This window comes from Corythoichthys intestinalis, chromosome 2, assembly GCF_030265065.1.
Source record: "Corythoichthys intestinalis isolate RoL2023-P3 chromosome 2, ASM3026506v1, whole genome shotgun sequence".
NCBI lineage: Eukaryota > Metazoa > Chordata > Actinopteri > Syngnathiformes > Syngnathidae > Corythoichthys > Corythoichthys intestinalis.
Genome location: NC_080396.1, coordinates 35,056,191 through 35,081,053, shown reverse-complemented (window position 1 = coordinate 35,081,053; position 24,863 = coordinate 35,056,191). Strand labels below are relative to the sequence as shown.

General features: G+C 40.2%; 1 protein-coding gene across 10 annotated transcripts in view; it reads left to right on the top strand.

Annotated features, from left to right (window-relative positions):
• The window catches only part of LOC130932043 (serine/threonine-protein kinase WNK2), an 81,713-nt gene that overhangs the window by 19,521 nt on the left and 37,329 nt on the right, over window positions 1–24,863 (top strand). For 9 of the 10 annotated variants that reach the window (XM_057861414.1, XM_057861456.1, XM_057861448.1 and 6 more), the window contains exons 3-10: window positions 6,286–6,458; window positions 6,545–6,765; window positions 6,857–7,014; window positions 7,862–7,950; window positions 10,646–10,865; window positions 11,780–12,047; window positions 12,236–12,351; window positions 14,073–14,981. In XM_057861414.1, the coding sequence (XP_057717397.1) occupies window positions 6,286–6,458; window positions 6,545–6,765; window positions 6,857–7,014; window positions 7,862–7,950; window positions 10,646–10,865; window positions 11,780–12,047; window positions 12,236–12,351; window positions 14,073–14,981 (2,154 nt within the window). The remainder of the gene's footprint in view (window positions 1–6,285; window positions 6,459–6,544; window positions 6,766–6,856; window positions 7,015–7,861; window positions 7,951–10,645; window positions 10,866–11,779; window positions 12,048–12,235; window positions 12,352–14,072; window positions 14,982–24,863) is intronic. The other variant, XM_057861423.1, reaches the window with a different exon arrangement.

Sequence of the window (24,863 nt, the reverse complement as noted above, 5' to 3'; positions counted from 1 at the left end):
GCCCGATCTAACTTCTAGCGTCATGTAATATTAGCATACCGTACACCTATTCAGCCTGTTGTTCTCTATTGTATTTTAAAATGCCTTTCAAGATGACATGTCTGTTCTTGGTGCTGGATTCTATCAAATAAATTTCCCCCCAAAAATCCCCCTGTGCGACTTATATACTAGTGTGTTTTTTTTTTTCCTTTTCATTGGGCATTTTTTGGCTGGTGCGACTTATACTCAGGTGCGACTTATAGTCCAACAATACAGTATGTAAAAATGTTTAGGTTAATGAGGTATTTGTTAGCATTAGCATTTACTTTGTGGCAGGAAGAGATTTATATTTAAATGCATTAATCCAGTGTGGAATTTATATTTGTCAAGAAAAATACTAATACGCTCACCAACTAATCCGAGTGCCTCTTGCTGTACCGCACAGCTAATTTTTCATGCTTTGTGTGACCGCATGCAAATTTACCGTCTGAGCACGCTTTCGTCAACATGCACATGACAGAGATGATATTTCTAATGATTTATATTTTGTGCTGTTTGTTTTTTAATGTGGGAGTTATTCTGTTAGTTCTTATTAAATGCTAGATTCGAGTGAAACAAAAAACGGACTCAATGAAAGTTTTTTCATTTTCATCACAGTTGCAAAAGCCTTACGCATAAAAAGCACAACTGAAGATGATTGCGACTTTATTGATAATCTTTAGCAAAATATAGGGTGATCTGAAATACTTTCTTTGAAATAAATTACAGTACAATACAATTTTACTGCCACCATCTACCGTGGTCATTAAACAGAATTAAACTTTAAAAAAAAAAAAAAGAAAAAACGTTAACCGCATAAAAAGATACTGTATTAAGAATTTTTACTGACACAATTTTACTGCCACCATCTACCGTGGTCATCAAACAGAATGAAACTTCAAAAAAGAAAAAAAAGTGAACCACATAAAAAGATAAAGTATTAACAATTTTTATTGCATTAACTTCAGTTTGGTACAGGACCTGGGTCTTTTTGAAAACGTTATACAGTGCCGTGAAAAGGTATTTGCCCCCCTTCTTTTTTTTCATATACATCAAACAATTACAAAGATTTCAAAAATTTTAATTTCATACCGAGACAACGTAAGGAAATATAAATTGCAGTTTCTAAATGATAATTTTATTTACCAATGGGGGAAAAACGACAAATCTATCTGGCCTAATGTGAAAAAGTACCTTCTCTCCTTGTTAAATCAAAAGTAACTGTTACTAACCACATTTTTGTCTGACCTGAGTTCAATTCCGCTGATCACACCCAAACTTGCATGCTACCACAATTATTGAATCAGTTAATCACCTAAAAATAGAACATGTCAGAAGAAGGGCAATAGACTACAAGATCTTAAGAACAAGCACTTCATTGCCACGATCCAAACAAATTCAAACAGAAATGACTGATTGCAATCCATCAGTCTGGAAAAGGAACGAAGCCATTTCCAAGATTTTGGGGCTTCAGAGAACCTCTGTCAGAGCCATTATCCACAAATAGAGAACATTGAGAACAGTGGTAAACCTTCCTAGAAGTGGTCAACAAAACTAAAATGTCTTAAAGAATGCACCGATGACTCATCCAGGAGGTCACAAAAGATGCAAGAACAACATCGAAAGAACTGCAGGCCTCACTGGTCTTAGTTAAGGTTAGTGTTCATGACTACCACAAGTAAGAGACTGGACAAAGACTGCATACATGGTAGAGTTCTCAGGCAAAAACCACTGCTGTTAAAAAAAAAAAAACGAGTATAAAGGCTTGTTTCACATTTGCCAATACACATTTTGATGACTTTCGGGAAAAACATTCTGTTGACTGACAACTTTTTAGAAGGCGTGCAGCATGTTAAATCTGGCGTAAAAATGGCACACCATTTGATTAAAAAAATATATATGTATACAGTATATGCCAACAGTGAAGCATGGTGGTAGCAGTGTGATGGTGTTGGGCTGCTTTGCTGCCTCAGGTGCTGGTGAATAATGGAACAATGAATTCTGTTGTCTACCAGAAATTCTTAAAGTAGACCGTCGGTCCAACTGTTTGTGCGCTCAAATTCAAGGGCTCTTGGGTGACGTAGCAGGACAGATGTCGGAAACACACCAACAAGTCCACCTCTAAATAGCTTTTAAAAAATGAAAATGAAGGTTTTGGTGTGGCCAAGTCAAAGTCCTAGATTTTAAATCTAATTGAGATGCAGGGGTGTGACCTTAATTGAGCAGTTTATGCTAGAAAACGCTCCAATATGGCAGAGTTGAAACAATTCTGCAAAGAATAGTGGACTAAAATTCTTCCATCACAATGTGAAATACTCACTACCAATTATTGCAAACGCTTGATTTCAATTATTGCTGCCAAATATGGCATAACCTATTAGTTTTAATGAGGGCAATTACTTTTTCATATAGGGCCAGATAAGTTTGGATTTTTGGTCCTTTAACATATTTGCCTTCGGTTGTCTCTGAAATTAAAAGTGGTTTGATGAACTGAAACCTTTGTGTGTAATATATGCAGTAAACACAGAAATCAAGAAAGGCCTAGTAATTCACTTTTACTATACGGCAATGTATAAAGAAAGGTTGTATTTGTTTCTTCCGTGTACTGACTCGGCAGAGACCTGCCTCAATTCAGACAATGTGAATGTACAGTTCATGCACAATCTTAGATTTGGATTTGCGTCACGTCACCTTGAATGAGAAATTGTCATCGAGACGTTCCTTTGGGGTCCATTGTCCTGTTTGAATGAGTGCGAGAGCGACGTCTGTCTTTGGGCAGTCTAGCCATGCTCTGCCAACACGTGGCTTCTGAATTATATAAAAGCCTCACTGTGTGTTGTGAGAGGACACCTATGGCCGCGTGTGTGCGCATGTAGGGACTATAATTGGGAACCACACTGTAGGGGATGTGAGGAACAAAAGAACTGGTGCAAAATGGCTGCAGAGATGATGAGAGGGGGGACTAAAGGAGGAGGCCAAAGCTGCAGTTTGGCTTGATGCTGTGTCATCCTTGCACTGTACCTTCTTTTTGGACTTGTGAAGGCTGAGTGCCTTGGGGCCACCCTGCCCCCTTCCCTCCCCCAATCTGGGTGGACCCAGCCTGCATTCCGTTGCTCAGTTTGCCCCAGTAGTTTTCTGCAGAGGTGAATTATTCATGACTCTTCAGAGGAGTGCAGTGAAAAACCCACCCCCGAGTTCTACACTCACAACCTGATAGGCCGCGGTAACACGCACACACACAAGCACGCACACCACAGAGCTGATTATGATTCACTGTTGGATTTTTATTTTTTAATATCTGTACGACCTTGGGCTCTATGGAGTTGCTTGTGTGTAAATGATCAAATGTGTCATGGCTTTCAAGTTTGCGGTCCATCTCTGTGAGGGTGGGGTCGTGTGTTACATAAGTGACCATTGCCACCGAGTGAGCAAATTGCAGTAAAGCACTCGTATGCCTCGTAGGTATTTGGAATAGGTGCAGCTACCACGTGAAGCGCTCCTGTGCTCGTACAGTATGTGTGAGGGGACTTTTGCCCATCTAGAAGGGAGTGGTCGCTCGGAGGTGGGTGTATAGAGGCGCATGGATTGCGGCTATGGGGGAGGGGAGAGAGCGAAAGGTGGAGGATGAGTTGGCAAGATATTGAAGGAAATGGAGAAAGATGTAAGGGATCGATGACAGCAAGCCTCTCGCTGCAGTGTCGAGAGTGTGTGACCACCGTGTGGACGAATATCACCCCCTTAAAGCCAACAAAGACACACACACACACACACACACACACACACACACACACACACACACACACCTGCAGCATACTCCTTGACAGCTCATTTGATTTCTGTATTTGTGGACCATAGCACACTTGCAAAAAAATGATGTGATCTGATCTTATTTTTTTCTGTGACCTATACAAAGATAAGATCACATTCAATGACCAATCCATGCATACATTTAAAATAGGAAGTTGACAAGAGCTTGACAACTTTGTGGAATTTTCTAATAAACATGGAAAGAGCACTTAAGAAGTCTGTAAAATCATGCCAGCTGATTAATTCAAGTACAATAAAAGCAATTGATACAGTGCCTTGCAAAAGTATTCCGCCCCCTTGAATCTTGCAACCTTTCGCCACATTTCAGGCTTCAAACATAAAGATATGAAATTTAATTTTTTTGTCAAGAATCAACAACAAGTGGGACACAATCGTGAAGTGGAACAACATTTATTGGATGATTTAAACTTTTTTAACAAATAAAAAACTGAAAAGTGGGGCGTGCAATATTATTCGGCCCCTTTACTTTCAGTGCAGCAAACTCACTCCAGAAGTTCAGTGAGGATCTCTGAATGATCCAATGTTGTCCTAAATGACCGATGATGATAAATAGAATCCACCTGTGTGTAATCAAGTCTCGGTATAAATGCACCTGCTCTGTGATAGTCTCAGGGTTCTGTTTAAAGTGCAGAGAGCATTATGAAAATCAAGGAACACACCAGGCAGGTCCGACATACTGTTGTGGAGAAGTTTAAAGCCGGATTTGGATACAAAAAGATTTCCCAAGCTTTAAACATCTCAAGGAGCACTGTGCAAGCCATCATATTGAAATGGAAGGAGCATCAGACCACTGCAAATCTACCAAGACCCGGCCGTCCTTCCAAACGTTCTTCTCAAACAAGGAGAAAACTGATCAGAGATGCAGCCAAGAGGCCCATGATCACTCTGGATGAACTGCAGAGATCTACAGCTGAGGTGGGAGAGTCTGTCCATAGGACAACAATCAGTCGTACACTGCACAAATCTGGCCTTTATGGAAGAGTGGCAAGAAGAAAGCCATTTCTCAAAAATATCCATAAAAAGTCTCGTTTAAAGTTTGCCACAAGCCACCTGGGAGACACACCAAACATGTGGAAGAAGGTGCTCTGGTCAGATGAAACCAAAATTGAACTTTTTGGCCACAATGCAAAACGATATGTTTGGCGTAAAAGCAACACAGCTCATCACCCTGAACACACCATCCCCACTGTCAAACATGGTGGTGGCAGCATCATGGTTTGGGCCTGCTTTTCTTCAGCAGGGACAGGGAAGATAGTTAAAATTGACGGGAAGATGGATGCAGCCAAATACAGGAACATTCTGGAAGAAAACCTGTTGGTATCTGCACAAGACCTGAGACTGGGACGGAGATTTATCTTCCAACAGGACAATGATCCAAAACATAAAGCCAAATCTACAATGGAATGGTTCAAAAATAAACGTATCCAGGTGTTAGAATGGCCAAGTCAAAGTCCAGACCTGAATCCAATCGAGAATCTGTGGAAAGACTGCTGTTCACAAACACTCTCCATCCAACCTCACTGAGCTCGAGCTGTTTTGCAAGGAAGAACGGGCAAGAATGTCAGTCTCTCGATGTGCAAAACTGATAGAAACATACCACAAGCGACTTGCAGCTGTAATTGGAGCAAAAGGTGGCGCTACAAAGTATTAACGCAAGGGGGCCGAATAATATTGCACGCCCCACTTTTCAGTTTTTTATTTGTTAAAAAAGTTTAAATTATCCAATAAATTTTGTTCCACTTCCCGATTGTGTCCCACTTGTTGTTGATTCTTGACAAAAAATTAAAATTTTATATCTTTATGTTTGAAGCCTGAAATGTGGCGAAAGGTTGCAAGGTTCAAGGGGGCCGAATACTTTTGCAAGGCACTGTATGTACACAACTTGTTCTTAACTTGGCCAAGAGGCAACAAAAATTTCATAATAGCTTTAAAAAAAAACAATAACAAAAAAACTGTATTTTAAAGTTTCTCATTTAAAAAGTATCTCTAAAGGCAATTTAGGGTTCAGTGTCTTGCCAAGGACAACAGTCAGAGAGATTTGAACTGTTGAGCAACTGAGTTACAGTTGTCACTAATGCCCAAAAAATTATTCATCAAATAAAAAAAAAATGTAAAAAATGTAAGAATTGTTAGTGGATATTCTAAGGAAGTATTTTGCTTCTCAAATCGAAGTGGCTAATCCAACCACACTCCATTTTGCTACTTCCGTACTTTCCCATGCAACTTTGCTCGTATTATAATGGGTTGACTTTTTGTGATGTCAATAATTCTGCTGATGCGCAATTTCTCAGGAACAACATCTTACTGCTAGATTTTGCAAATGGTTGTGTATTTGTCATGAAAATAGAACTGGCTCAAAAACTAAACTTTCAATGCTACTGCTTCTCACATAATACCAATTAGGATACATTTCTTTTGTCTTCTTTGCTTTTGCCACAGGATCGTAAGCTGTCAAAAATGGAACGTCAGCGCTTCAAGGAAGAAGCTGAGATGTTAAAAGGTCTCCAACATCCAAACATAGTCCGCTTTTATGACTTTTGGGAGTCTCCACTCAAAGGAAAGAAGTGCATTGTTTTGGTAACTGAACTCATGACATCAGGGACTCTTAAAACGTGAGTACTGGCGAAAACCGATGACAGCTTCAACTATAACTTTGGAGAACCAGCACTCATGAATCTGCTCGCCTTCTCTTGTCCAGTTATCTGAAGCGTTTCAAAGTTATGAAGCCCAAGGTGCTGAGAAGCTGGTGCAGGCAGATCCTGAAAGGCCTTCACTTCCTCCACACCAGAACTCCTCCTATTATCCACAGGGACCTCAAGTGCGATAACATTTTCATTACTGGCCCAACAGGCTCTGTCAAGATCGGTGATTTAGGCCTGGCAACGCTAAAGGCGGCCTCTTTTGCAAAGAGCGTCATTGGTAAGGTGACAAGGCCTTTATCTCTGTTTTTTTCATGCTGATTAAAGCAGAGAAGTGTGTTAAAAACATGTTGCTTGAACTCTCTCCCCAGGAACTCCTGAGTTTATGGCTCCAGAGATGTATGAGGAGCACTATGACGAAGCTGTGGATGTCTATGCCTTTGGCATGTGTATGCTTGAAATGGCCACATCCGAATATCCCTACTCAGAATGTCAGAATGCTGCACAGATTTACCGAAAAGTCACAAGTGTGAGCCCAATTATGTCTTGTTTGAAGCTGTTAATTGTTTAGAAAAAAATATATTTTCAAACACTGTATGTAAGAGAGACATCAGAGGTTACTGCTTTATTGATATAAAAAAAGAACTGCCTCACATAGATTTAACTAGTGCTGCAACGATTAATCGATTAACTCGAGTATTCGATAGGAAAAAAATATTCAAATTAAATTTTGCTGCTTCGAGTATTCGATTAATTAAAGTGACATTGCAATGGTTTATTTTGAAAGTGTTTGCATTTAGTTTTATTGATTTGGGTGGATACACTGCCTTCTAGTCTGCCTCAATTCACATGGCAGAATCCAGGTGCTCCCTGTTAAGACCAACATAAGCTAAATTTTGTTTGAGCTAATGTGTTTTTTTTTATGCATTTGTAATTTCGTTTATAGGTATATTTAGCCTATTTTTGTGGAAATATGTGTCCGAACCATTTGTTAAGAGCATTGTAAAAAAGTTAGCATTTTATCGCATTTAAACTAGCGGACTTTTGCGACGTAAGTTAGCCAATTGTTCTTTTGTTGTACATAGAGCCTCATTAATTTTTCATACCGTTTGAGGCTCAGCTAAGGTAATTTATTTTTTCATGTTCCTTATCCGATTACTTGATTATTCGAAGTAATGGTTTATCGATTAATCGACTACTAAAATAATCGATAGCTGCAGCCCTAGATTTAACAAAAAAAAAAAAAAAAGAACTGAAGTGAAATAATACCTGTATTAGGGGATGTTTTATGAGTATGGTACTTTTAAAATTCTTGAATATAGAAATTTTCAATGCTGTCATTCAACGTGTTCAGTTTGCTGTCATGTTTGTTTCAGGGAGTTAAGCCTGCCAGTTACAACAAAGTCGTGGATCCCGAAATTAAAGAGATTATTGGCGAGTGCATCTGCCAAAAGAGAGAAGAGCGGTAAGCGATCGGTAATCTATTGTGTATGTGGTCAGGTTATCTGAACATGCTGGGTGCTCACTTGTTATTTGAATAGCTGAAAAAAATGTGCCTCTCTGAAAGACTGTAAATCCAGTCTACTATTTCACTTTATTAGATTATCTAAAAATCTGTTCTGTAGGCCCACAAAGTGTCATATAACCATTTAGGTAGATTTTCATTTGGCTGTTTTTTAGTGCCCCGTTGTGTATATTACATAAAGGTAGCTCTCTTTACATAAGATAGCCACTTACTGGTTTCAGTAAGTTATATAGTGTTTATTTTCAGTATTTAAAGTGGTAATAGGTTTTTTTTCTCAAAACGTTTTTTTTTTTTAATTTAACCTTGGATGCCGTGAGTTGAAAGTGCCCAGAATGTCATTTTTCAAGTCGTTTTAGTTGGTATTTTTCTTTGCTTTTTTGCAATATCCCAATTCTCATTAATATGCAGCTGACTGGATCAAATTTGAATATTTAGTGTTTAAGTTTTAACCGTTTGCTATAATTGTAATTGGCAGTCGATAAAGTGTACAGTATGTGTCGTGGGAAGCTCGTGGGCGTTGGCAACGTGTGTGGTGACACATCGTAGAGACGCGGACTACAATCGTCCTTCAGTGGCGACAAGCATTGCTATTTCACAATTTTACAAAAATAAAATATCGACTCACTTGACAATGCAGCTTCAACTGTGTTTGGTGTGTGCGTGCGCGCATGCACAGAAAGACGTATTTTAGTCAGGAGGCATGCTTTCGCAAGGACTTCATAATTCCAAAATGCCTAGATATTCCTTATGTCTACCTGGATAAAACATTCACACGCTTGATGCAAACACTCACAAGGGGCATCAAGCCTGTAAGTAATCATCGTATTGCAGATATCCAGAAGCTACATATAGGAGGAGGAGGAGGAAAAAAGCAGGTCGAGAACCAGGCGAGGATGTTGACTTTTCACGGGAGACCTTGCAGTCATTTGGCCTGATTTTAGCAGGAAGATGCTACAAGGTTATACTTGTTTGTTGGTTCCATTTCTCTAAAAACCTGTTGTTTAATTACTTAAAACTTGACTGTCAATTTTCAGTGAATGTAAATTTACTATATTGTATTTTATATCATTCTATAAATTGAAGCTTTTTTTAAAACTTTTATTTTCATTTTACTTTTATGTAAGAACGAATTTGTGAAAGCTTGTCTTTGTCTATTGTTACTTTTTGAAGAATTTTATTGTCTGTTTCGTATGCCATTTTGGACCACCAGTTTATGGTATTTGTTTGGAGCCCCCTTGAAACTGACAACCTCAATGGGTTACCCCAGGGGGGTCCAAACCGGTCCACAAGGGCCGCAGTGGGTCCTGGTTTTTGTTCCTACCAATCGAGCACAGTTTAACCAAGGAAGTTTCTGCTGAAACAAGCAGCACCTGACTGCAATCAACTGACTTCACTTGTAAGACACCAGCAGGTGAAAAGGTGTTGTTTTGTTGTAATGAAATCCAGCACCCAATGTGGCCCTATGTGGAATAGTTTGGACACCCCTAGTTTACCTCATGTTAATAACGATCTAATTTTCTATCTCAAAACATTTGGTTCTAGAAATATTGAATGCACATCCTGTACTGTCTTCTGCTGTACATGGACAATGTGAGACGCTTCAACATGAGGGAAAGTAGGAGAACACAGGCAGCACAGTGGAGAAAGTGGCAAACACCAATACAGGGGTACCTCGACATACAATTGCTTCGACACACAATCTCTTCGACATCCGACGTAAGATTTGACTCGCCATTTGTTTCTACATCCATTGACATGCTCTAAATACGACGATCTATGACAGCAATGCAGTTTCTTTGTTTTCCCGCAAGACGGACGCATGGCAGATTTTCTTGTGAGAGGAATCAACATATGTTCCAACAATGCTAGTGCAGGTGGTGGAAAAAAGGAAAAAAGGTGATGCTTACCGTTACCATTGCCATGAAGATAGATAGATATGATAGAAAAATATGAGCGTGGGGTACGCATGTGATATGGCTCGCTCAACAATACAGCCGTAGACGGTCTATGACTGTCCTCCTTCGTTCGCCAATCTTTACAAGTTAAGGTGGCAATTATTATTGTGGTAACATCGCCAAAGAAATCGCCAGCTTCGTCAGGTTTCTAATCATTTATTCCATCAACTTGTGCCTAGTGTCCCCCGCAGCAAAGTGAAAGTGTAACTAAAAAAAGCTCACTATCAAGTCAGCCACGCGATGGGTTCAGGTACACCATGCAAGTACATTCGCCATATTAGAACCCGGTTTGTTACATTTTTACAGGTATTATCATTATTATTGCTATTATTATATTATTATTATTCCAATTTTTATTCATAATGTATTTGTTTTGCTCTTTGTAATTTATATTTGCAATAATAACATCAATTTTTATTGAGAATTTAGTGTAGGTTTCTGGGCTGTGGAACGGATTAATGGAATTATAATGTAGTTTTATAGGAAAATCCTGCTCGACATACGACCATTTCGACTTACAAACAAGGTCCTGGAACTTTGTATGTAGAAGTACCACTGTACTCAGTGAAAAGGCTGCATCACAGACTATGAGTGCCAAGGGTCTACAGGACAAAAGTCATTGTGCAGAATGCGTATCGTAGTCATTTGTAACAAAATGTTAACATTATCCCTCCAATTAGATACTCCATCAAAGACCTCCTGAACCACGCCTTCTTTGCGGAGGACACGGGGGTGAGGGTGGAGCTCGCTGAGGAGGATGACGGTCAAAAGACCTCCATCGCCCTTAAACTGTGGGTGGAGGACCACAAGAAATTAAAAGGGAAATATAAGGAGAGTGGAGCCATTGAATTCACGTTTGACCTGGAGAAGGAAGTCCCTGAGGGGGTAGCACAAGAGATGGTATGTGGACTGTGACTACGGTATTTTGAATTTCAGCTCTTCATGGATTAGTCATTTTGCCAGAAAGGGCTCTGACCAAATGTTTGCAGCCCTATCTTTGACCTTGACCATGCTAGGATCCTCGGGGGAACAATTGAACAAGTCTACTCTGTAGCTGTTGTCGGCGAGTGCAGATAATATAATCATATCAGCATCCTCTTGTTCGGTGTTCACTTTCATGAGCTCATGTGCGAGATGTGATTTCTCACCAATTGTCTTCCCTGGTGGTAAAATTTTGGCTTTTGTTTAAGTGCTCTTAGGGCATTTTCCTGCATATCATAACTGTTTTTAAATGATATATTTAAAAAAAGACAACGTAGGTGTGGGCCAAAAAGAAAAAAGATTAATCGATTCTTGGTAATACTTCCCTCTATAATTTAGTAATGATTCTGCAAATCCTCCCAACTGATCCACACCCTGACTAGTAAAAGCCAGCACCCTCAATTCATAAATTTGACATTTAGGGTCATTTTACATTCCCCTGTATTTCTGGAATGCAGGATACAGGCTAAAAAGTATATTCATTGCCATTTTTTCAGATATTATATTGTTGCTCAATATTGAGGTGGCATACCAAAAATGTTCACACGGTCATGACATTTTCTGTTGTGCACTTCTATTTCCTATTAAATCAAAGTTGAGGCATTTAAATCAGTAAATATCAAATTAAAGTCCATTTACATCATGGGTTCTTAACAAAACTTGGCTAAAAAAATAGAATCAACTACTCTTAAGTCAACAATATCCACTTATTTTCTTGACTGTGGCAAAATGTCTGTCTTTATTCTATGCCTAATATTTTTTCAGTGTGCCTATCAGAGCTCTTTGCAACAGCAAAAGCAAAACTTGTGAGTCGAGCATCTCCTTTGCTTTAGGTGGAGTCTGGATTCTTCCACGAAAGTGACGTGAAGACTGTAGGAAAATCAATTCGGGACCGTGTGGCGTTAATCAAATGGAGAAGAGAAAGAACAGTGCTGTCTACTTCTCAAATGGACGGTGGACATGGATTCCACATGGCAACTTCTCAAAGCTTGGCTTCTCAGGAGGCGCACGCAGGACGGCCCTCTTTGCTTGAACCGCCAGCAGATGTTGACCAGCAAAATCAGCAACGTACACTGCCAGCCAGTTTCACTTCAGTGACATGTAAGCATCTCTTGTACAGCATATTAATGTAATGAGTCGAAGACCTATATCCTCGATATGATTTGAGGGTTGTCAGAGAATGTGGCTGACATCATGCCCAGCCACTTTCCAGCCCATTGAATTTGTTGTTATTTATACCAAAGCAACCTTTAACCTCTTAGTGATGGGATAATTTTGTATGTCTGTAGCAGATGGCACTTTCGACAGTGGCAAGGGCTCCACTGTGTACTCGGATTCTCACAGCAGCCAGCAGAGCGTCCTCTATCAGTCCCTACTGGAGCCCATCACTATGGCAACACAGCAGGTACGTACCTAAAGCATACACACGTAGATTGCGATGTGTCAAAATGTTAACAGGTACCGGCGTTTCTTATCAATGCCGTACCTGTGAGTTATTCATTTTTACTGGATAGTGAACATCTATTTCATTTTCTTTCATTTTGTATAAACACTACCAAAATTGAACATGTATGATCCTTTCACACTATTCATTAAAAGTTATCGGAGCCAATTTTGATAATGAAAATTTTAAGGCATCACTTTCCCTTCCTGTTTTTAGTTAACGAACAATGTGCAATGAAGTATTTTGTTTTAGTAGAGTGAGACCACTAGATCATCACACGGCACAAGAAGTCACATAAGTTGCCTTAGAAACAGAACTACGCCATAAACTGAGAAAGCCCCTAATGCATTCGAAGGACACGCCACTGATTGGTTGTAAGAGAACAGTATGAACAATCACATCATAGCCAACTTCCAAGTATGCATATGTGATCTTCATCGGATGGCAAATATTGTTTTTGAATTAGTGTGGCTTTTCAGAATTTTTTTTCCTTTGTGACCTTCTAAATGAGATTAACATGAGTTTTAACTTTTGGGTTGCTTCTCACTTAGTGCCAGCCAAGTGAACTTTTTCAGACAAATCGACCTTACTCCTGCGAAACAGGTGAAGTACGAGGGGCCGCGCTGGGCCCAGAACTCGCTACTCGTTTTGGAGGTTCTGCGCGCAGAGGAAGTGCCCCTGTTATTGACACTTACTATGTTGACCCCTTAAATCAATTCAGTGCATCAAAACTTTTTCTGCGATCTGTAAATCCTGACCCTGTTGTAATAGAAAGCCAATGGGAGCATTGCTCAGATAACCGACTCGTTCAGCCATTGTTATTGGACAATGTCAGAGACAAATGTGTCACCCCTTCATCTGAGGCTGTCAATGGAAACGTGATGAGAGGACGAAGACACTCTGACATCAGCGGACTAAGTCTAACATGTCATCATAGCAACCACCACCGGGGAGGGTTTCGCCACCTTGCGCCGGAAGGACAGCTTAAAGGTTCAAGTGATTGTTCAGAACTCCTGTGGTGGCTACAGAAGTCCCTTTTTAATATAATCAATCAAAAAGGAGGAACTAGCCGTGCAGTATTCGCCCAGCACTCTTCCATTCAATCCTCAGCTTCCCACTGCAATTCCAACGCTGCTCAGGATGGCAACCTTAAGAAGAGAGCTCATTTGTGCCAGGAAACGGAAACCTTCCATGTCTGTGAGGATACATCCCTCGCAAGAGAGAAGTACATTCCTCGTTTTATGGGAGCGGTAGGTCGAAATTGTAGCCTGAATGATTTCAACATCTCTTCTACATTGGGGGTGATCCACCGTCTGGTTCCCGCTTCCTGCCTAGGCTCCCACAGCTGAGCATAATTTTCAAAATGATAAACCTCTAATATTGCTGAAAAATGGTTTGTTTTTTTAAATCTTTAATAGGCAATCGCCCTGCTGATTAACTCTCACCGCTTCTCTGTAGAATTGCCACAGATTATAATGACTTTCTATTTTGTCTCAGTCCTGCATCTCAATTCATCTTTAGATCCTGTATACTGTACAATAGTTCACCTTTCCTTGGCAAATGTTTTTTTCTTCTTCTGCCTTTTTGTCCCATGTTTTCTTTGTATACTTTGAGTCCATTAATGCAACTTGGAAAATGACCAGTACAATAAAAAACTGGCTTTCTTGTTTTTGTGTCCTTAGGCCAATTCTGTAGGGCACCAGACTCAATCGGCAGAGCATCAATATCTCAAACCTGGCCACAGTTACCCTGCTCCTCCATATCCGTGTCAGCCCAATGTCACATCACTAAGTCAGGCTACTTCCTGTACGGTCAACACCCATCCTATAGCCACTGGTTGTAACCAAACGAGTATTTCAGCAGCAGCTGGGCCACAACATGTTTCGCAGTGTTACCAGATGCAAGGTCAGCAACCACAACAAGCGACTTTTGACCGTGTCTCCTCGGTCCAGCAACAGACTTACACTGTGTCGGCTTATCAGCCAGCAGCGCAGTCAGAACCAATTTGCCCAGTTGCCCAGTGTCAACTGGTGCACACTTCCACCGGTGCTTCACTGCTTCCATCTGGGGCCGAATTGCCCAAACAGCAAACTGGATTGCTTCTTGATAGCCAGCAGATGCCTAGTAAACAAGATCACCAACCAAACTTGATGGAGAATGGTCAAGGCACACAAAATGGAATACAAATGTGCACTCAGACACAACTCCAGAGTGTATGCCAGCAAATATCACAGCCTCCTTTCCATTCTCAAAGTCTTCAGTGTGCTAGTCAACAGGAAGTACTCACGCCAGTTCCTCAGCAGCAAAACCACATACTGGTGCAGATGGCGCTTCCACAGTCCAGCCAGGATGCGTCCCAGTCTGTGGTGCAGCAGGACCAGTCCGTGAGCACAAATCACCAGTATTCTTCAACTAGTTTACCTGATGCCACTTTCATACGCTCTGCAGTCAGTGCAATTCCTGCTCAGGGTCAGTTCCTCCCTGGGCAGTCATCTACAACGCCGCAGACCTACGCAGGAGTTTCCCAGGTTCTGAGTCCGAGCCTTTTGGTCTCCTCACAACATAGCCAAGCTACTCAAATGACTACACAGGTGACATTTCTACCCTTTTTGTACCTTCTAAAGCAGGGGTGGGCGAACTATTCCACAAAGGGCTGCAGTGAGTGCGGGTTTTTGTTACAAACCATCAAGAGGACACCTTTTCACCAATCGGGTGTCTTACAAGTGCAATCAGTTGATTTCAGTGAGGTGCTTCTTGTTTCCCTGGGCCCCTCATTGGTTAAACTGCCTGTGCTGGATCATTTGTAACAAAGACCAGGACCCACTGCAGCCCTTGAGGACTGATTTGCCCACCCCTGCTCTAAAGGATTGAAAGATTATTGTAATCCAAACGTCCATGCTGTAGTGCTTGTATATACATGTGATATAGTTGTAGGGTAGCCATCTCCACAACACCAAAAAGTCACTTTCTGGCAATTAGTAAGGAAAGAAATTTGAAACATCCATTCAAGCGTACGCCCTATGAAAAACACAGTTATCTACATGATAACAGTGGTATCATAATACAGTTCCAGGAAAAAGAATTGAAGGAAGACAATGGAAATGATTGGTTCACAGAATTTTTATTTTGTTAGTTGCAAAATGCAATGACACAAATCGGACATTTATGGCTTTAAACTAACAAAAAACTAAATTTGCTCCAACATAAATATACGCAAATATATAAATCCCAGTTCTTAACCTTTACATATGGCGGAAAACACTCAGGTGACAGGAAGTTCCGCTCTCAGACCCCCAATTTGGGAAAATTTCAAAAATTGTCCGATATGCATGTGTGATACATCATTGCAAAGCTTAATATCTCAATTTTCTGGGGGAAGAAAAATTTTGAACAGGAGGGCATTTGAAAATAAAATTTAATCAACAAAACCAGAATTACAGACGCCATGACTTTAACGAGATATTATCACGTACTTACCTTGTTTCGATCCAAAACTCCATGTACCATTTATCACTGAGTGTCAAGAGTCGAGACACAGCTGTGAATGGCCACAGCTGGATTTTTTGGGGGATTTTACGGTTGAAACATGGTAATATAATATAACATAATATAATATAACAAAGGTCACGATGCAGAAATCACAGACATCAATGAGTGGTCGAGATTTTCTTTTTCATACATTTACCCTTTTAAACATTTTTTTTTTTCAATTTTCTTTGTTTGGATCGATTATTTATCACCTAACATATCAGAGAAAATGCGACAGTAACAAAAAAATACAATTAAGCGATAGTTACGAGGCAGATATCCATGACTTTTTTACAGATGCATTTTTTTTTCATTGTGATGTCATTTGTTTAAAAGTTTAAACTATGCGAGTGAATAATTTTTTAAGGTCGTTTTTTTCGTTTTAAATATTAGACCTCAATGAATGATAAAATGACAGACATTTTGAATAAGAAATATAATTAATTACTTTCGTTTTATGGCTGGGTTGAAACAAAAGCGGTTGCACGACCTCTGTAAACGGGGGTTTCCAGGGTAAAACGGATAAATTAAAAACAGTTCTGGGGCTTGACACGCCATGAATCTGCTATGGCAGCATATACACATATAGTTCTATCAAAGACAACAGTTGTTTTGGCTTAAAATACAGCAGTTTCTTTTAAAGAGGAGTGCAAGAGCAGAAACAGCTTTTTCAGTCTGGTCTGTGTTTTCCGCCATATATAAATATATAGGTGCATATAAACAATGTTTGAAACATACCACAACTGATGTGACGTAAGAGTTTCTTTTTTGATATCGCTAAGAAAAATCCGATATTTGAAATATTTGCAAAAGAGTCCAGCACCTACATCTACTGTTGAGTCTAACGTGGTAAGTGGCTAGCAGCTAGCATGCTGACACAAACACAAACAACTTTTTATTAAACTCACCAATTCCCTCTTGTAAGTCACTTTGACAACAGAAAATGACTCATCTGTGGTCATCGTGCCGACAGCATACAATATTTTGAGGTAAATTAGCATTTCCCTAAGTGTTTAACATTGCTTACCTGTAGCTGCTCTCAATGCAGCGAGCACCCGAGAACACAATGGATTGTGTGGTGTTCTGTTACTCCAAAAAGGAGAACAAAAAAAAGTTTCCTGCTTGAGGGTGCACTTGACACTGAACTAGAAACTGCAATTTCGGGAGAAATTACACACCTTGGTCTTTCCTCTGTGGAGATACAAATCTTAGCCGCACTCAGGTCTATCAATAGAATGGACCATAATGCCAGTCATTGGCACTAAACAAAGTTAAAGCCATTAGAAAAGATTGGGAGAATTGGACGTCCATGTCCGTCAATGGCAGCACCCTCCATAATTGTTAATGGAATCGGGGAAGTTTGGGGGACACGTCCTATTGATATCTAGTCATTTTCTGTTGATTTGGGAAAAAAAAAAAATTCCCATTGAAAATGAATGGGAAAAATTTTGGACGTCCATGGACGTCAATGGTATCAACTTACATAAGCGTCAATGGAATCCAAGTACATTGGCATCAATAAAATGAACAAACATGAAGAAATGCCATTGGAAATGAATGGGAAGTTTGGACGTCCATGAACGTCAATGGCATCACCCTCCATAAGCGGCAATGCAATCGGGGACATTTGGGGGACACGTCCTAATGATATCTAGTCATTTTCTGTTGATTTGGGAAAAAAAAAAAAAATCCCATTGAAAATGAATGGGAAAAATTTTGGACGTCCATGGACGTCAATGGTATCAACTTACATAAGCGTCAATGGAATCCAAGTACATTGGCATCAATAGAATGAACAAACATGAAGAAATGCCTTTGGAAATGAATGGGAAGTTTGGACGTCCATGGACGTCAATGGCATCACCCCCCATAAGCGGCAATGCAATCGGGGACATTTGGGGGACACGTCCTAATGATATCTAGTCATTTTCTGTTGATTTGGGGAAAAAAAAAAAATTCCCATTGAAAATGAATGGGAAAAATTTTGGACGTCCATGGACGTCAATGGTATCAACTTACATAAGCGTGAATGGAATCCAAGTACATTGGCATCAATAGAATGAACAAACATGAAGAAATGCCATTGGAAATTAATGGGAAGTTTGGACGTCCGTGGACGTCAATGGCATCACCCTCCATAAGCAGCAATGCAATCGGGCACATTTGGGGGAAACGTCCTATTGATATCTAGTCATTTTCTGTTGATTTGGGGAAAAAAAAAAAATTCCCATTGAAAATGAATGGGAAAAATTTTGGACGTCCATGGACGTCAATGGTATCAACTTACATAAGCGTCAATGGAATCCAAGTACATTGGCATCAAAAGAATGAACAAACATGAAGAAATGCCATTGGAAATGAATAGGAAGTTTGGACGTCCCTGGACGTCAATGGCATCACCCTCCATAAGCAGCAATGCAATCGGGGACATTTGGGGGACAGGTCCTATTGATATCTAGTCATTTTCTGTTGATTTGGGGAAAAAAAAAATTCCCATTGAAAATGAATGGGTAAAATTTTGGACGTCCATGTAAGTCAATGGCAGCACCCCCCATAAGCGTCAATGGAATTGGGGACGTTTGGGATATACGTCCTATTGATATCTGGTCATTTTCTGTTGATTTGGAGAAATTTAGTTTTTTCCCCATTGAAAATGATTGGGAAAAATTTTGGACGTCCATGGAAGTCAATGGCGGCACCCTTCATAAGCGTCAATGGAATTGGGGAAGTTTGGGGGACACGTCCTATTGATATCTGGTCATTTTCTGTTGATTTGGGGAAATTTTGTTTTTTCCCCATTGAAAATGAATGGGAAAAATTTTGGACGTCCATGGCAGTCAATGGCATCGACATCCATATAGTCAATAGAATCCAAGTACATTGGCATCAATAGATTTGACATGCATGGCCGTCAATGGCATCAATGCAATGTAAATTCCATTGAAATCCCATTGTAAGTGAATGGGAACTTTTCCCATTAGAAATGAATGGGAGAGTTTTTGGCCAATTTCCGGGGAACCGTAAAGTTTTGCCAAATTCTGTATACAACTTTTATGCCCCTCACCGTCCCGGAATTTTTGATACCCAAATTATGTGATTTGGTCAAAAATTGTAGGACTAGATACATTTTGAAACTTTTTTTTTTTTCCGGAAAATTGCCGTTTACGGGCGAAGGGAAAATTTTTCGGGTCCGTTTGAAAAATTCCCATCGTTGCGTGAAAATTCCGGTCGTGCCGATATTTGAACGGTGCCGATCGGTCAAACGGTTCGGGCTGTGCAGCGTGCGTTTTTTTTTCATTCAAAATGAATAGGAAAGTTTTTGGCAAATTTCCGGGGAACCGTAAATTTTTGCCAAATTCTGTATACAACTTTTATGCCCCTCATCGTCCCGGAATTTTTGATACCCAAATTATGTGATTTGGTCAAAAATTGTAGGACTAGATACATTTTGAAAAAAAAAAAAAATTCTGGAAAATTGCCGTTTGCGGGAAAACGGAAAATTTTTCGGGGCCGTTTTTAAAAAAGCCATCGTCGCGCAAAAATTCCGGACGTTTCGATATTTGAACGGTGCCGATCGGTGCAGCGGTTCGGGCTGTGCGGCGCGCCGAAAAAACGCGGAGAATAAGATGAATAACTAGAAACTGCAATTTCGGGAGAAATTACACACCTTGGTCTTTCCTCTGTGGAGATACAGATCTTAACCCCACTCAGGTCTATCAATAGAATGGACCATAATGCCAGTCAATGGCACTAAACAAAGTAAAAGCCATTAGAAAAGATTGGGAGAATTGGACGTCCATGGCCGTCAATGGCATCACCCTCCATAAGCGGCAATCCAATCAGGGACATTTGGGGGACACGTCCTAATGATATCTAGTCATTTTCTGTTGATTTGGTGAAAAAAAAAAAATTCCCATTGAAAATGAATGGGAAAAATTTTGGACGTCCATGGACGTCAATGGTATCAATTTACATAAGCGTCAATGGAATCCAAGTACATTGGCATCAATAGAGTGAACAAACATGAAGAAATGCCATTGGAAATGAATGGGAAGTTTGGACGTCCGTGGCCGTCAATGGCATCACCCTCCATAAGAGGCAATGCAATCGGGGACATTTGGGGGACACGTCCTATTGATATCTAGTCATTTTCTGTTGATTTGGGGGAAAAAAAAAAATTCCCATTGAAAATGAATGGGAAAAATTTTGGACGTCCATGGACGTCAATGGTATCAACTTACATAAGCGTCAATGGAATCCAAGTACATTGGCATCAATAGAATGAACAAACATGAAGAAATGCCATTGGGATTTAATGGGAAGTTTGGACGTCCATGAACGTCAATGGCATCACCCTCCATAAGCAGCAATGCAATCGGGGACATTTGGGGGACACGTCCTAATGATATCTAGTAATTTTCTGTTGATTTGGGGAAAAAAAAAAATTTCCCATTGAAAATGAATGGGAAAAATTTTGGACGTCTATGGACGTCAATGGTATCAACTTACATAAGCGTCAATGGAATCCAAGTACATTGGCATCAATAGAATGAACAAACATGAAGAAATGCCATTGGGATTTAATGGGAAGTTTGGACGTCCATGAACGTCAATGGCATCACCCTCCATAAGCGGCAATGCAATCGGGGACATTTGGGGGACACGTCCTAATGATATCTAGTCATTTTCTGTTGATTTGGGGAAAAAAAAAAATTCCCATTGAAAATGAATGGGAAAATTTTGGACGTCCATGGACGTCAATGGTATCAACTTACATAAACGTCAATGGAATCCAAGTACATTGGCATCAATAGAATGAACAAACATGAAGAAATGCCATTGGAAATGAATGGAAAGTTTGGACGTCCGTGGACGTCAATGGCATCACCCTCCATAAGCAGCAATCCAATCGGGAACATTTGGGGGACACGTCCTAATGATATCTAGTCATTTTCTGTTGATTTGGGGAAAAAAAAAAAATTCCCATTGAAAATGAATGGGAAAAATTTTGGACGTCCATGGACGTCAGTGGTATCAACTTACATAAGCGTCAATGGAATCCAAGTACATTTGCATCAATAGAATGAACAAACATGAAGAAATGCCATTGGAAATAAAAGGGAAGTTTGGACGTCCGTGGCCGTCAATGGCATCACCCTCCATAAGAGGCAATGCAATCGGGGACATTTGGGGGACACGTCCTATTGATATCTAGTCATTTTCTGTTGATTTGGGGAAAAAAAAAAAATTCCCATTGAAAATGAATGGGAAAAATTTTGGACGTCCATGGACGTCAATGGTATCAACTTACATAAGCGTCAATGGAATCCAAGTACATTGGCATCAATAGAATGAACAAACATGAAGAAATGCCATTGGAAATGAATGGGAAGTTTGGACGTCCATGGACGTCAATGGAATCACCCTCCATAAGCGGCAATGCAATCGGGGACATTTGGGGGACACGTCCTAATGATATCTAGTCATTTTCTGTTGATTTGGGGAAAAAAAAAAAATTCCCATTGAAAATGAATGGGAAAATTTTTGGACGTCCATGGACGTCAATGGCAGCACCCCCCATAAGCGTCAATGGAGTTGGGGACGTTTGGGGGACACGTCCTATTGATATCTGGTCATTTTCTGTTGATTTGGGGAAATTTAGTTTTTTCCCCATTGAAAATGAATGGCAAAAATTTTGGACGTCCATGGACGACAATGGCAGCACCCCCTATAAGCCTCAATGGAGTTGGGGACGTTTGGGGGACACGTCCTATTGATATCTGGTCATTTTCTGTTGATTTGGGGAAATGTAGTTTTTTCCCCATTGAAAATGAATGGGAAAAATTTTGGACGTCCATGGCCGTCAATGGCATCGACATCCATATAGTCAATTGAATCCAAGTACATTGGCATCAGTAGATTCGACATGCATGGCCGTCAATGGCATCAATGCAATGTAAATTCCGTTGGAAATCCCATTGGAAGTGAATGGGAACTTTTCCCATTCGAAATGAATGGGATAGTTTTTGGCAAATTTCCGAGGAAGCGTAATTTTTTTCCAAATTCTGTATACAACTTTTATGCCCCTCACCGTCCCGGAATTTTTGATGCCCAAATTATGTGATTTGGTCAAAAATTGTAGGACTAGATACATTTTGAAACTTTTTTTTTTTTCACGGAAAATTGCCGTTTACGGACGAACGGAAAAATTTTCGGGGCCATTTGTAAAGTTTCCTGTGTCACGCGAAAATTCCGGTCGTGCCGATACTTGAACGGTGCCGATCGGTCTCACGGTTCGGGCTGTGAAGCGCGCGTTTTTTTTCCATTCAAAATGAATAGGAAAGTTTTTGGCAAATTTCCGGGGAACCGTAAATTTTTGCCAAATTCTGTATACAACTTTTATGCCCCTCAATGTCCCGGAATTTTTGATGCCCAAATTATGCGATTTGGTCAAAAATTGTAGGACTAGATACATTTTGAAACTTTTTTTATTTTTCGGAAAATTGCCGTTTACGGGCGAACGGAAAATTTTTCGTGGCGGTTTGAAAAATTCCCATCGTCACGCGAAAAATCCGGTCGTGCCGATACTTCAACGGTGCCGATCGGTGCTACGGTTTGGGCTGTGCGTTGGCTCAAAAAAACGCGGAGAATTATTGAATAATAATAATAATAATAACTAGAAACTGCAATTTCGGGAGAAATTACACACCTTGGTCTTTCCTCTGTGGAGATACAGATCTTAGCCCCACTCAGGTCTATCAATAGAATGGATCATAATGCCAGTCATTGGCAAAAAACAAAGTAAAAGCCGTTAGAAATGAATGGGAGAATTGGACGTCCATGGACGTCAATGGCGGCACCTTTCATAATTGTTAATGGAATCGGGGAAGGTTGGGGGACACATCCTAATGATATCTAGTCATTTTCTGTTGATTTGGGAAAAAAAAAAAATATCCCATTGAAAATGAATGGGAAAAATTTTGGACGTCCATGGACGTCAATGGTATCAACTTACATAAGCGTCAATGGAATCCAAGTACATTGGCATCAATAGAATGAAAAAACATGAAGAAATGCCATTGGAAATTAATGGGAAGTTTGGACGTCCGTGGACGTCAATGGCATCACCCTCCATAAGCAGCAATGCAATCGGGGACATTTGGGGGACACGTCCTAATGATATCTACTCATTTTCTGTTGATTTGGGGAAAAAAAATAAATTTCCATTGAAAATGAATGGGAAAAATTTTGGACGTCCATGGACGTCAATGGTATCAACTGACATAAGCGTCAATGGAATCCAAGTACATTGGCATCAATAAAATGAACAAACATGAAGAAATGCCATTGGAAATGAATGGGAAGTTTGGACGTCCATGAACGTCAATGGCATCACCCTCCATAAGCGGCAATGCAATCGGGGACATTTGGGGGACACATCCTAATGATATCTAGTCATTTTCTGTTGATTTGGGAAAAAAAAAAAAATCCCATTGAAAATGAATGGGAAAATTTTTGGACGTCCATGGACGTCAATGGTATCAACTTACATAAGCGTCAATGGAATCCAAGTACATTGGCATCAATAGAATGAACAAACATGAAGAAATGCCTTTGGAAATGAATAGGAAGTTTGGACGTCCATGGACGTCAATGGCATCACCCCCCATAAGCGGCAATGCAATCGGGGACATTTGGGGGACACGTCCTAATGATATCTAGTCATTTTCTGTTGATTTGGGGAAAAAAAAAAATTTCCCATTGAAAATGAATGGGAAAAATTTTGGACGTCCATGGACGTCAATGGTATCAACTTACATAAGCGTCAATGGAATCCAAGTACATTGGCATCAATAGAATGAACAAACATGAAGAAATGCCATTGGAAATGAATGGGAAGTTTGGACGTCCATGAACGTCAATGGCATCACCCTCCATAAGCAGCAATGCAATCGGGCACATTTGGGGGAAACGTCCTATTGATATCTAGTCATTTTCTGTTGATTTGGGGAAAAAAAAAAAATTCCCATTGAAAATGAATGGGAAAAATTTTGGACGTCCATGGACGTCAATGGTATCAACTTACATAAGCGTCAATGGAATCTAAGTACATTGGCATCAATAGAATGAACAAACATGAAGAAATGCCATTGGAATAAATGGGAAGTTTGGACGTCCCTGGACGTCAATGGCATCACCCTCCATAAGCAGCAATGCGATTGGGGACATTTGGGGGACACGTCCTATTGATATCTAGTCATTTTCTGTTGATTTGGGGAAAAAAAAAAATTTCCCATTGAAAATGAATGGGTAAAATTTTGGACGTCCATGGACGTCAATGGCAGCACCCCCCATAAGCGTCAATGGAATCCAAGTACATTGGCATCAAAAGAATGAACAAACATGAAGAAATGCCATTGGAAATTAATGGGAAGTTTGGACGTCCCTGGACGTCAATGGCATCACCCTCCATAAGCAGCAATGCAATCGGGGACATTTGGGGGACAGGTCCTATTGATATCTAGTCATTTTCTGTTGATTTGGGGAAAAAAAAAAATTTCCCATTGAAAATGAATGGGTAAAATTTTGGACGTCCATGGACGTCAATGGCAGCACCCCCCATAAGCGTCAATGGAATTGGGGACGTTTGGGATATACGTCCTATTGATATCTGGTCATTTTCTGTTGATTTGGAGAAATTTAGTTTTTTCCCCATTGAAAATGAATGGGAAAAATTTTGGACGTCCATGGAAGTCAATGGCGGCACCCTTCATAAGCGTCAATGGAATTGGGGAAGTTTGGGGGACACGTCCTATTGATATCTGGTCATTTTCTGTTGATTTGGGGAAATTTTGTTTTTTCCCCATTGAAAATGAATGGGAAAAATTTTGGACGTCCATGGAAGTCAATGGCGGCACCCTTCATAAGCTTCAATGGAATTGGGG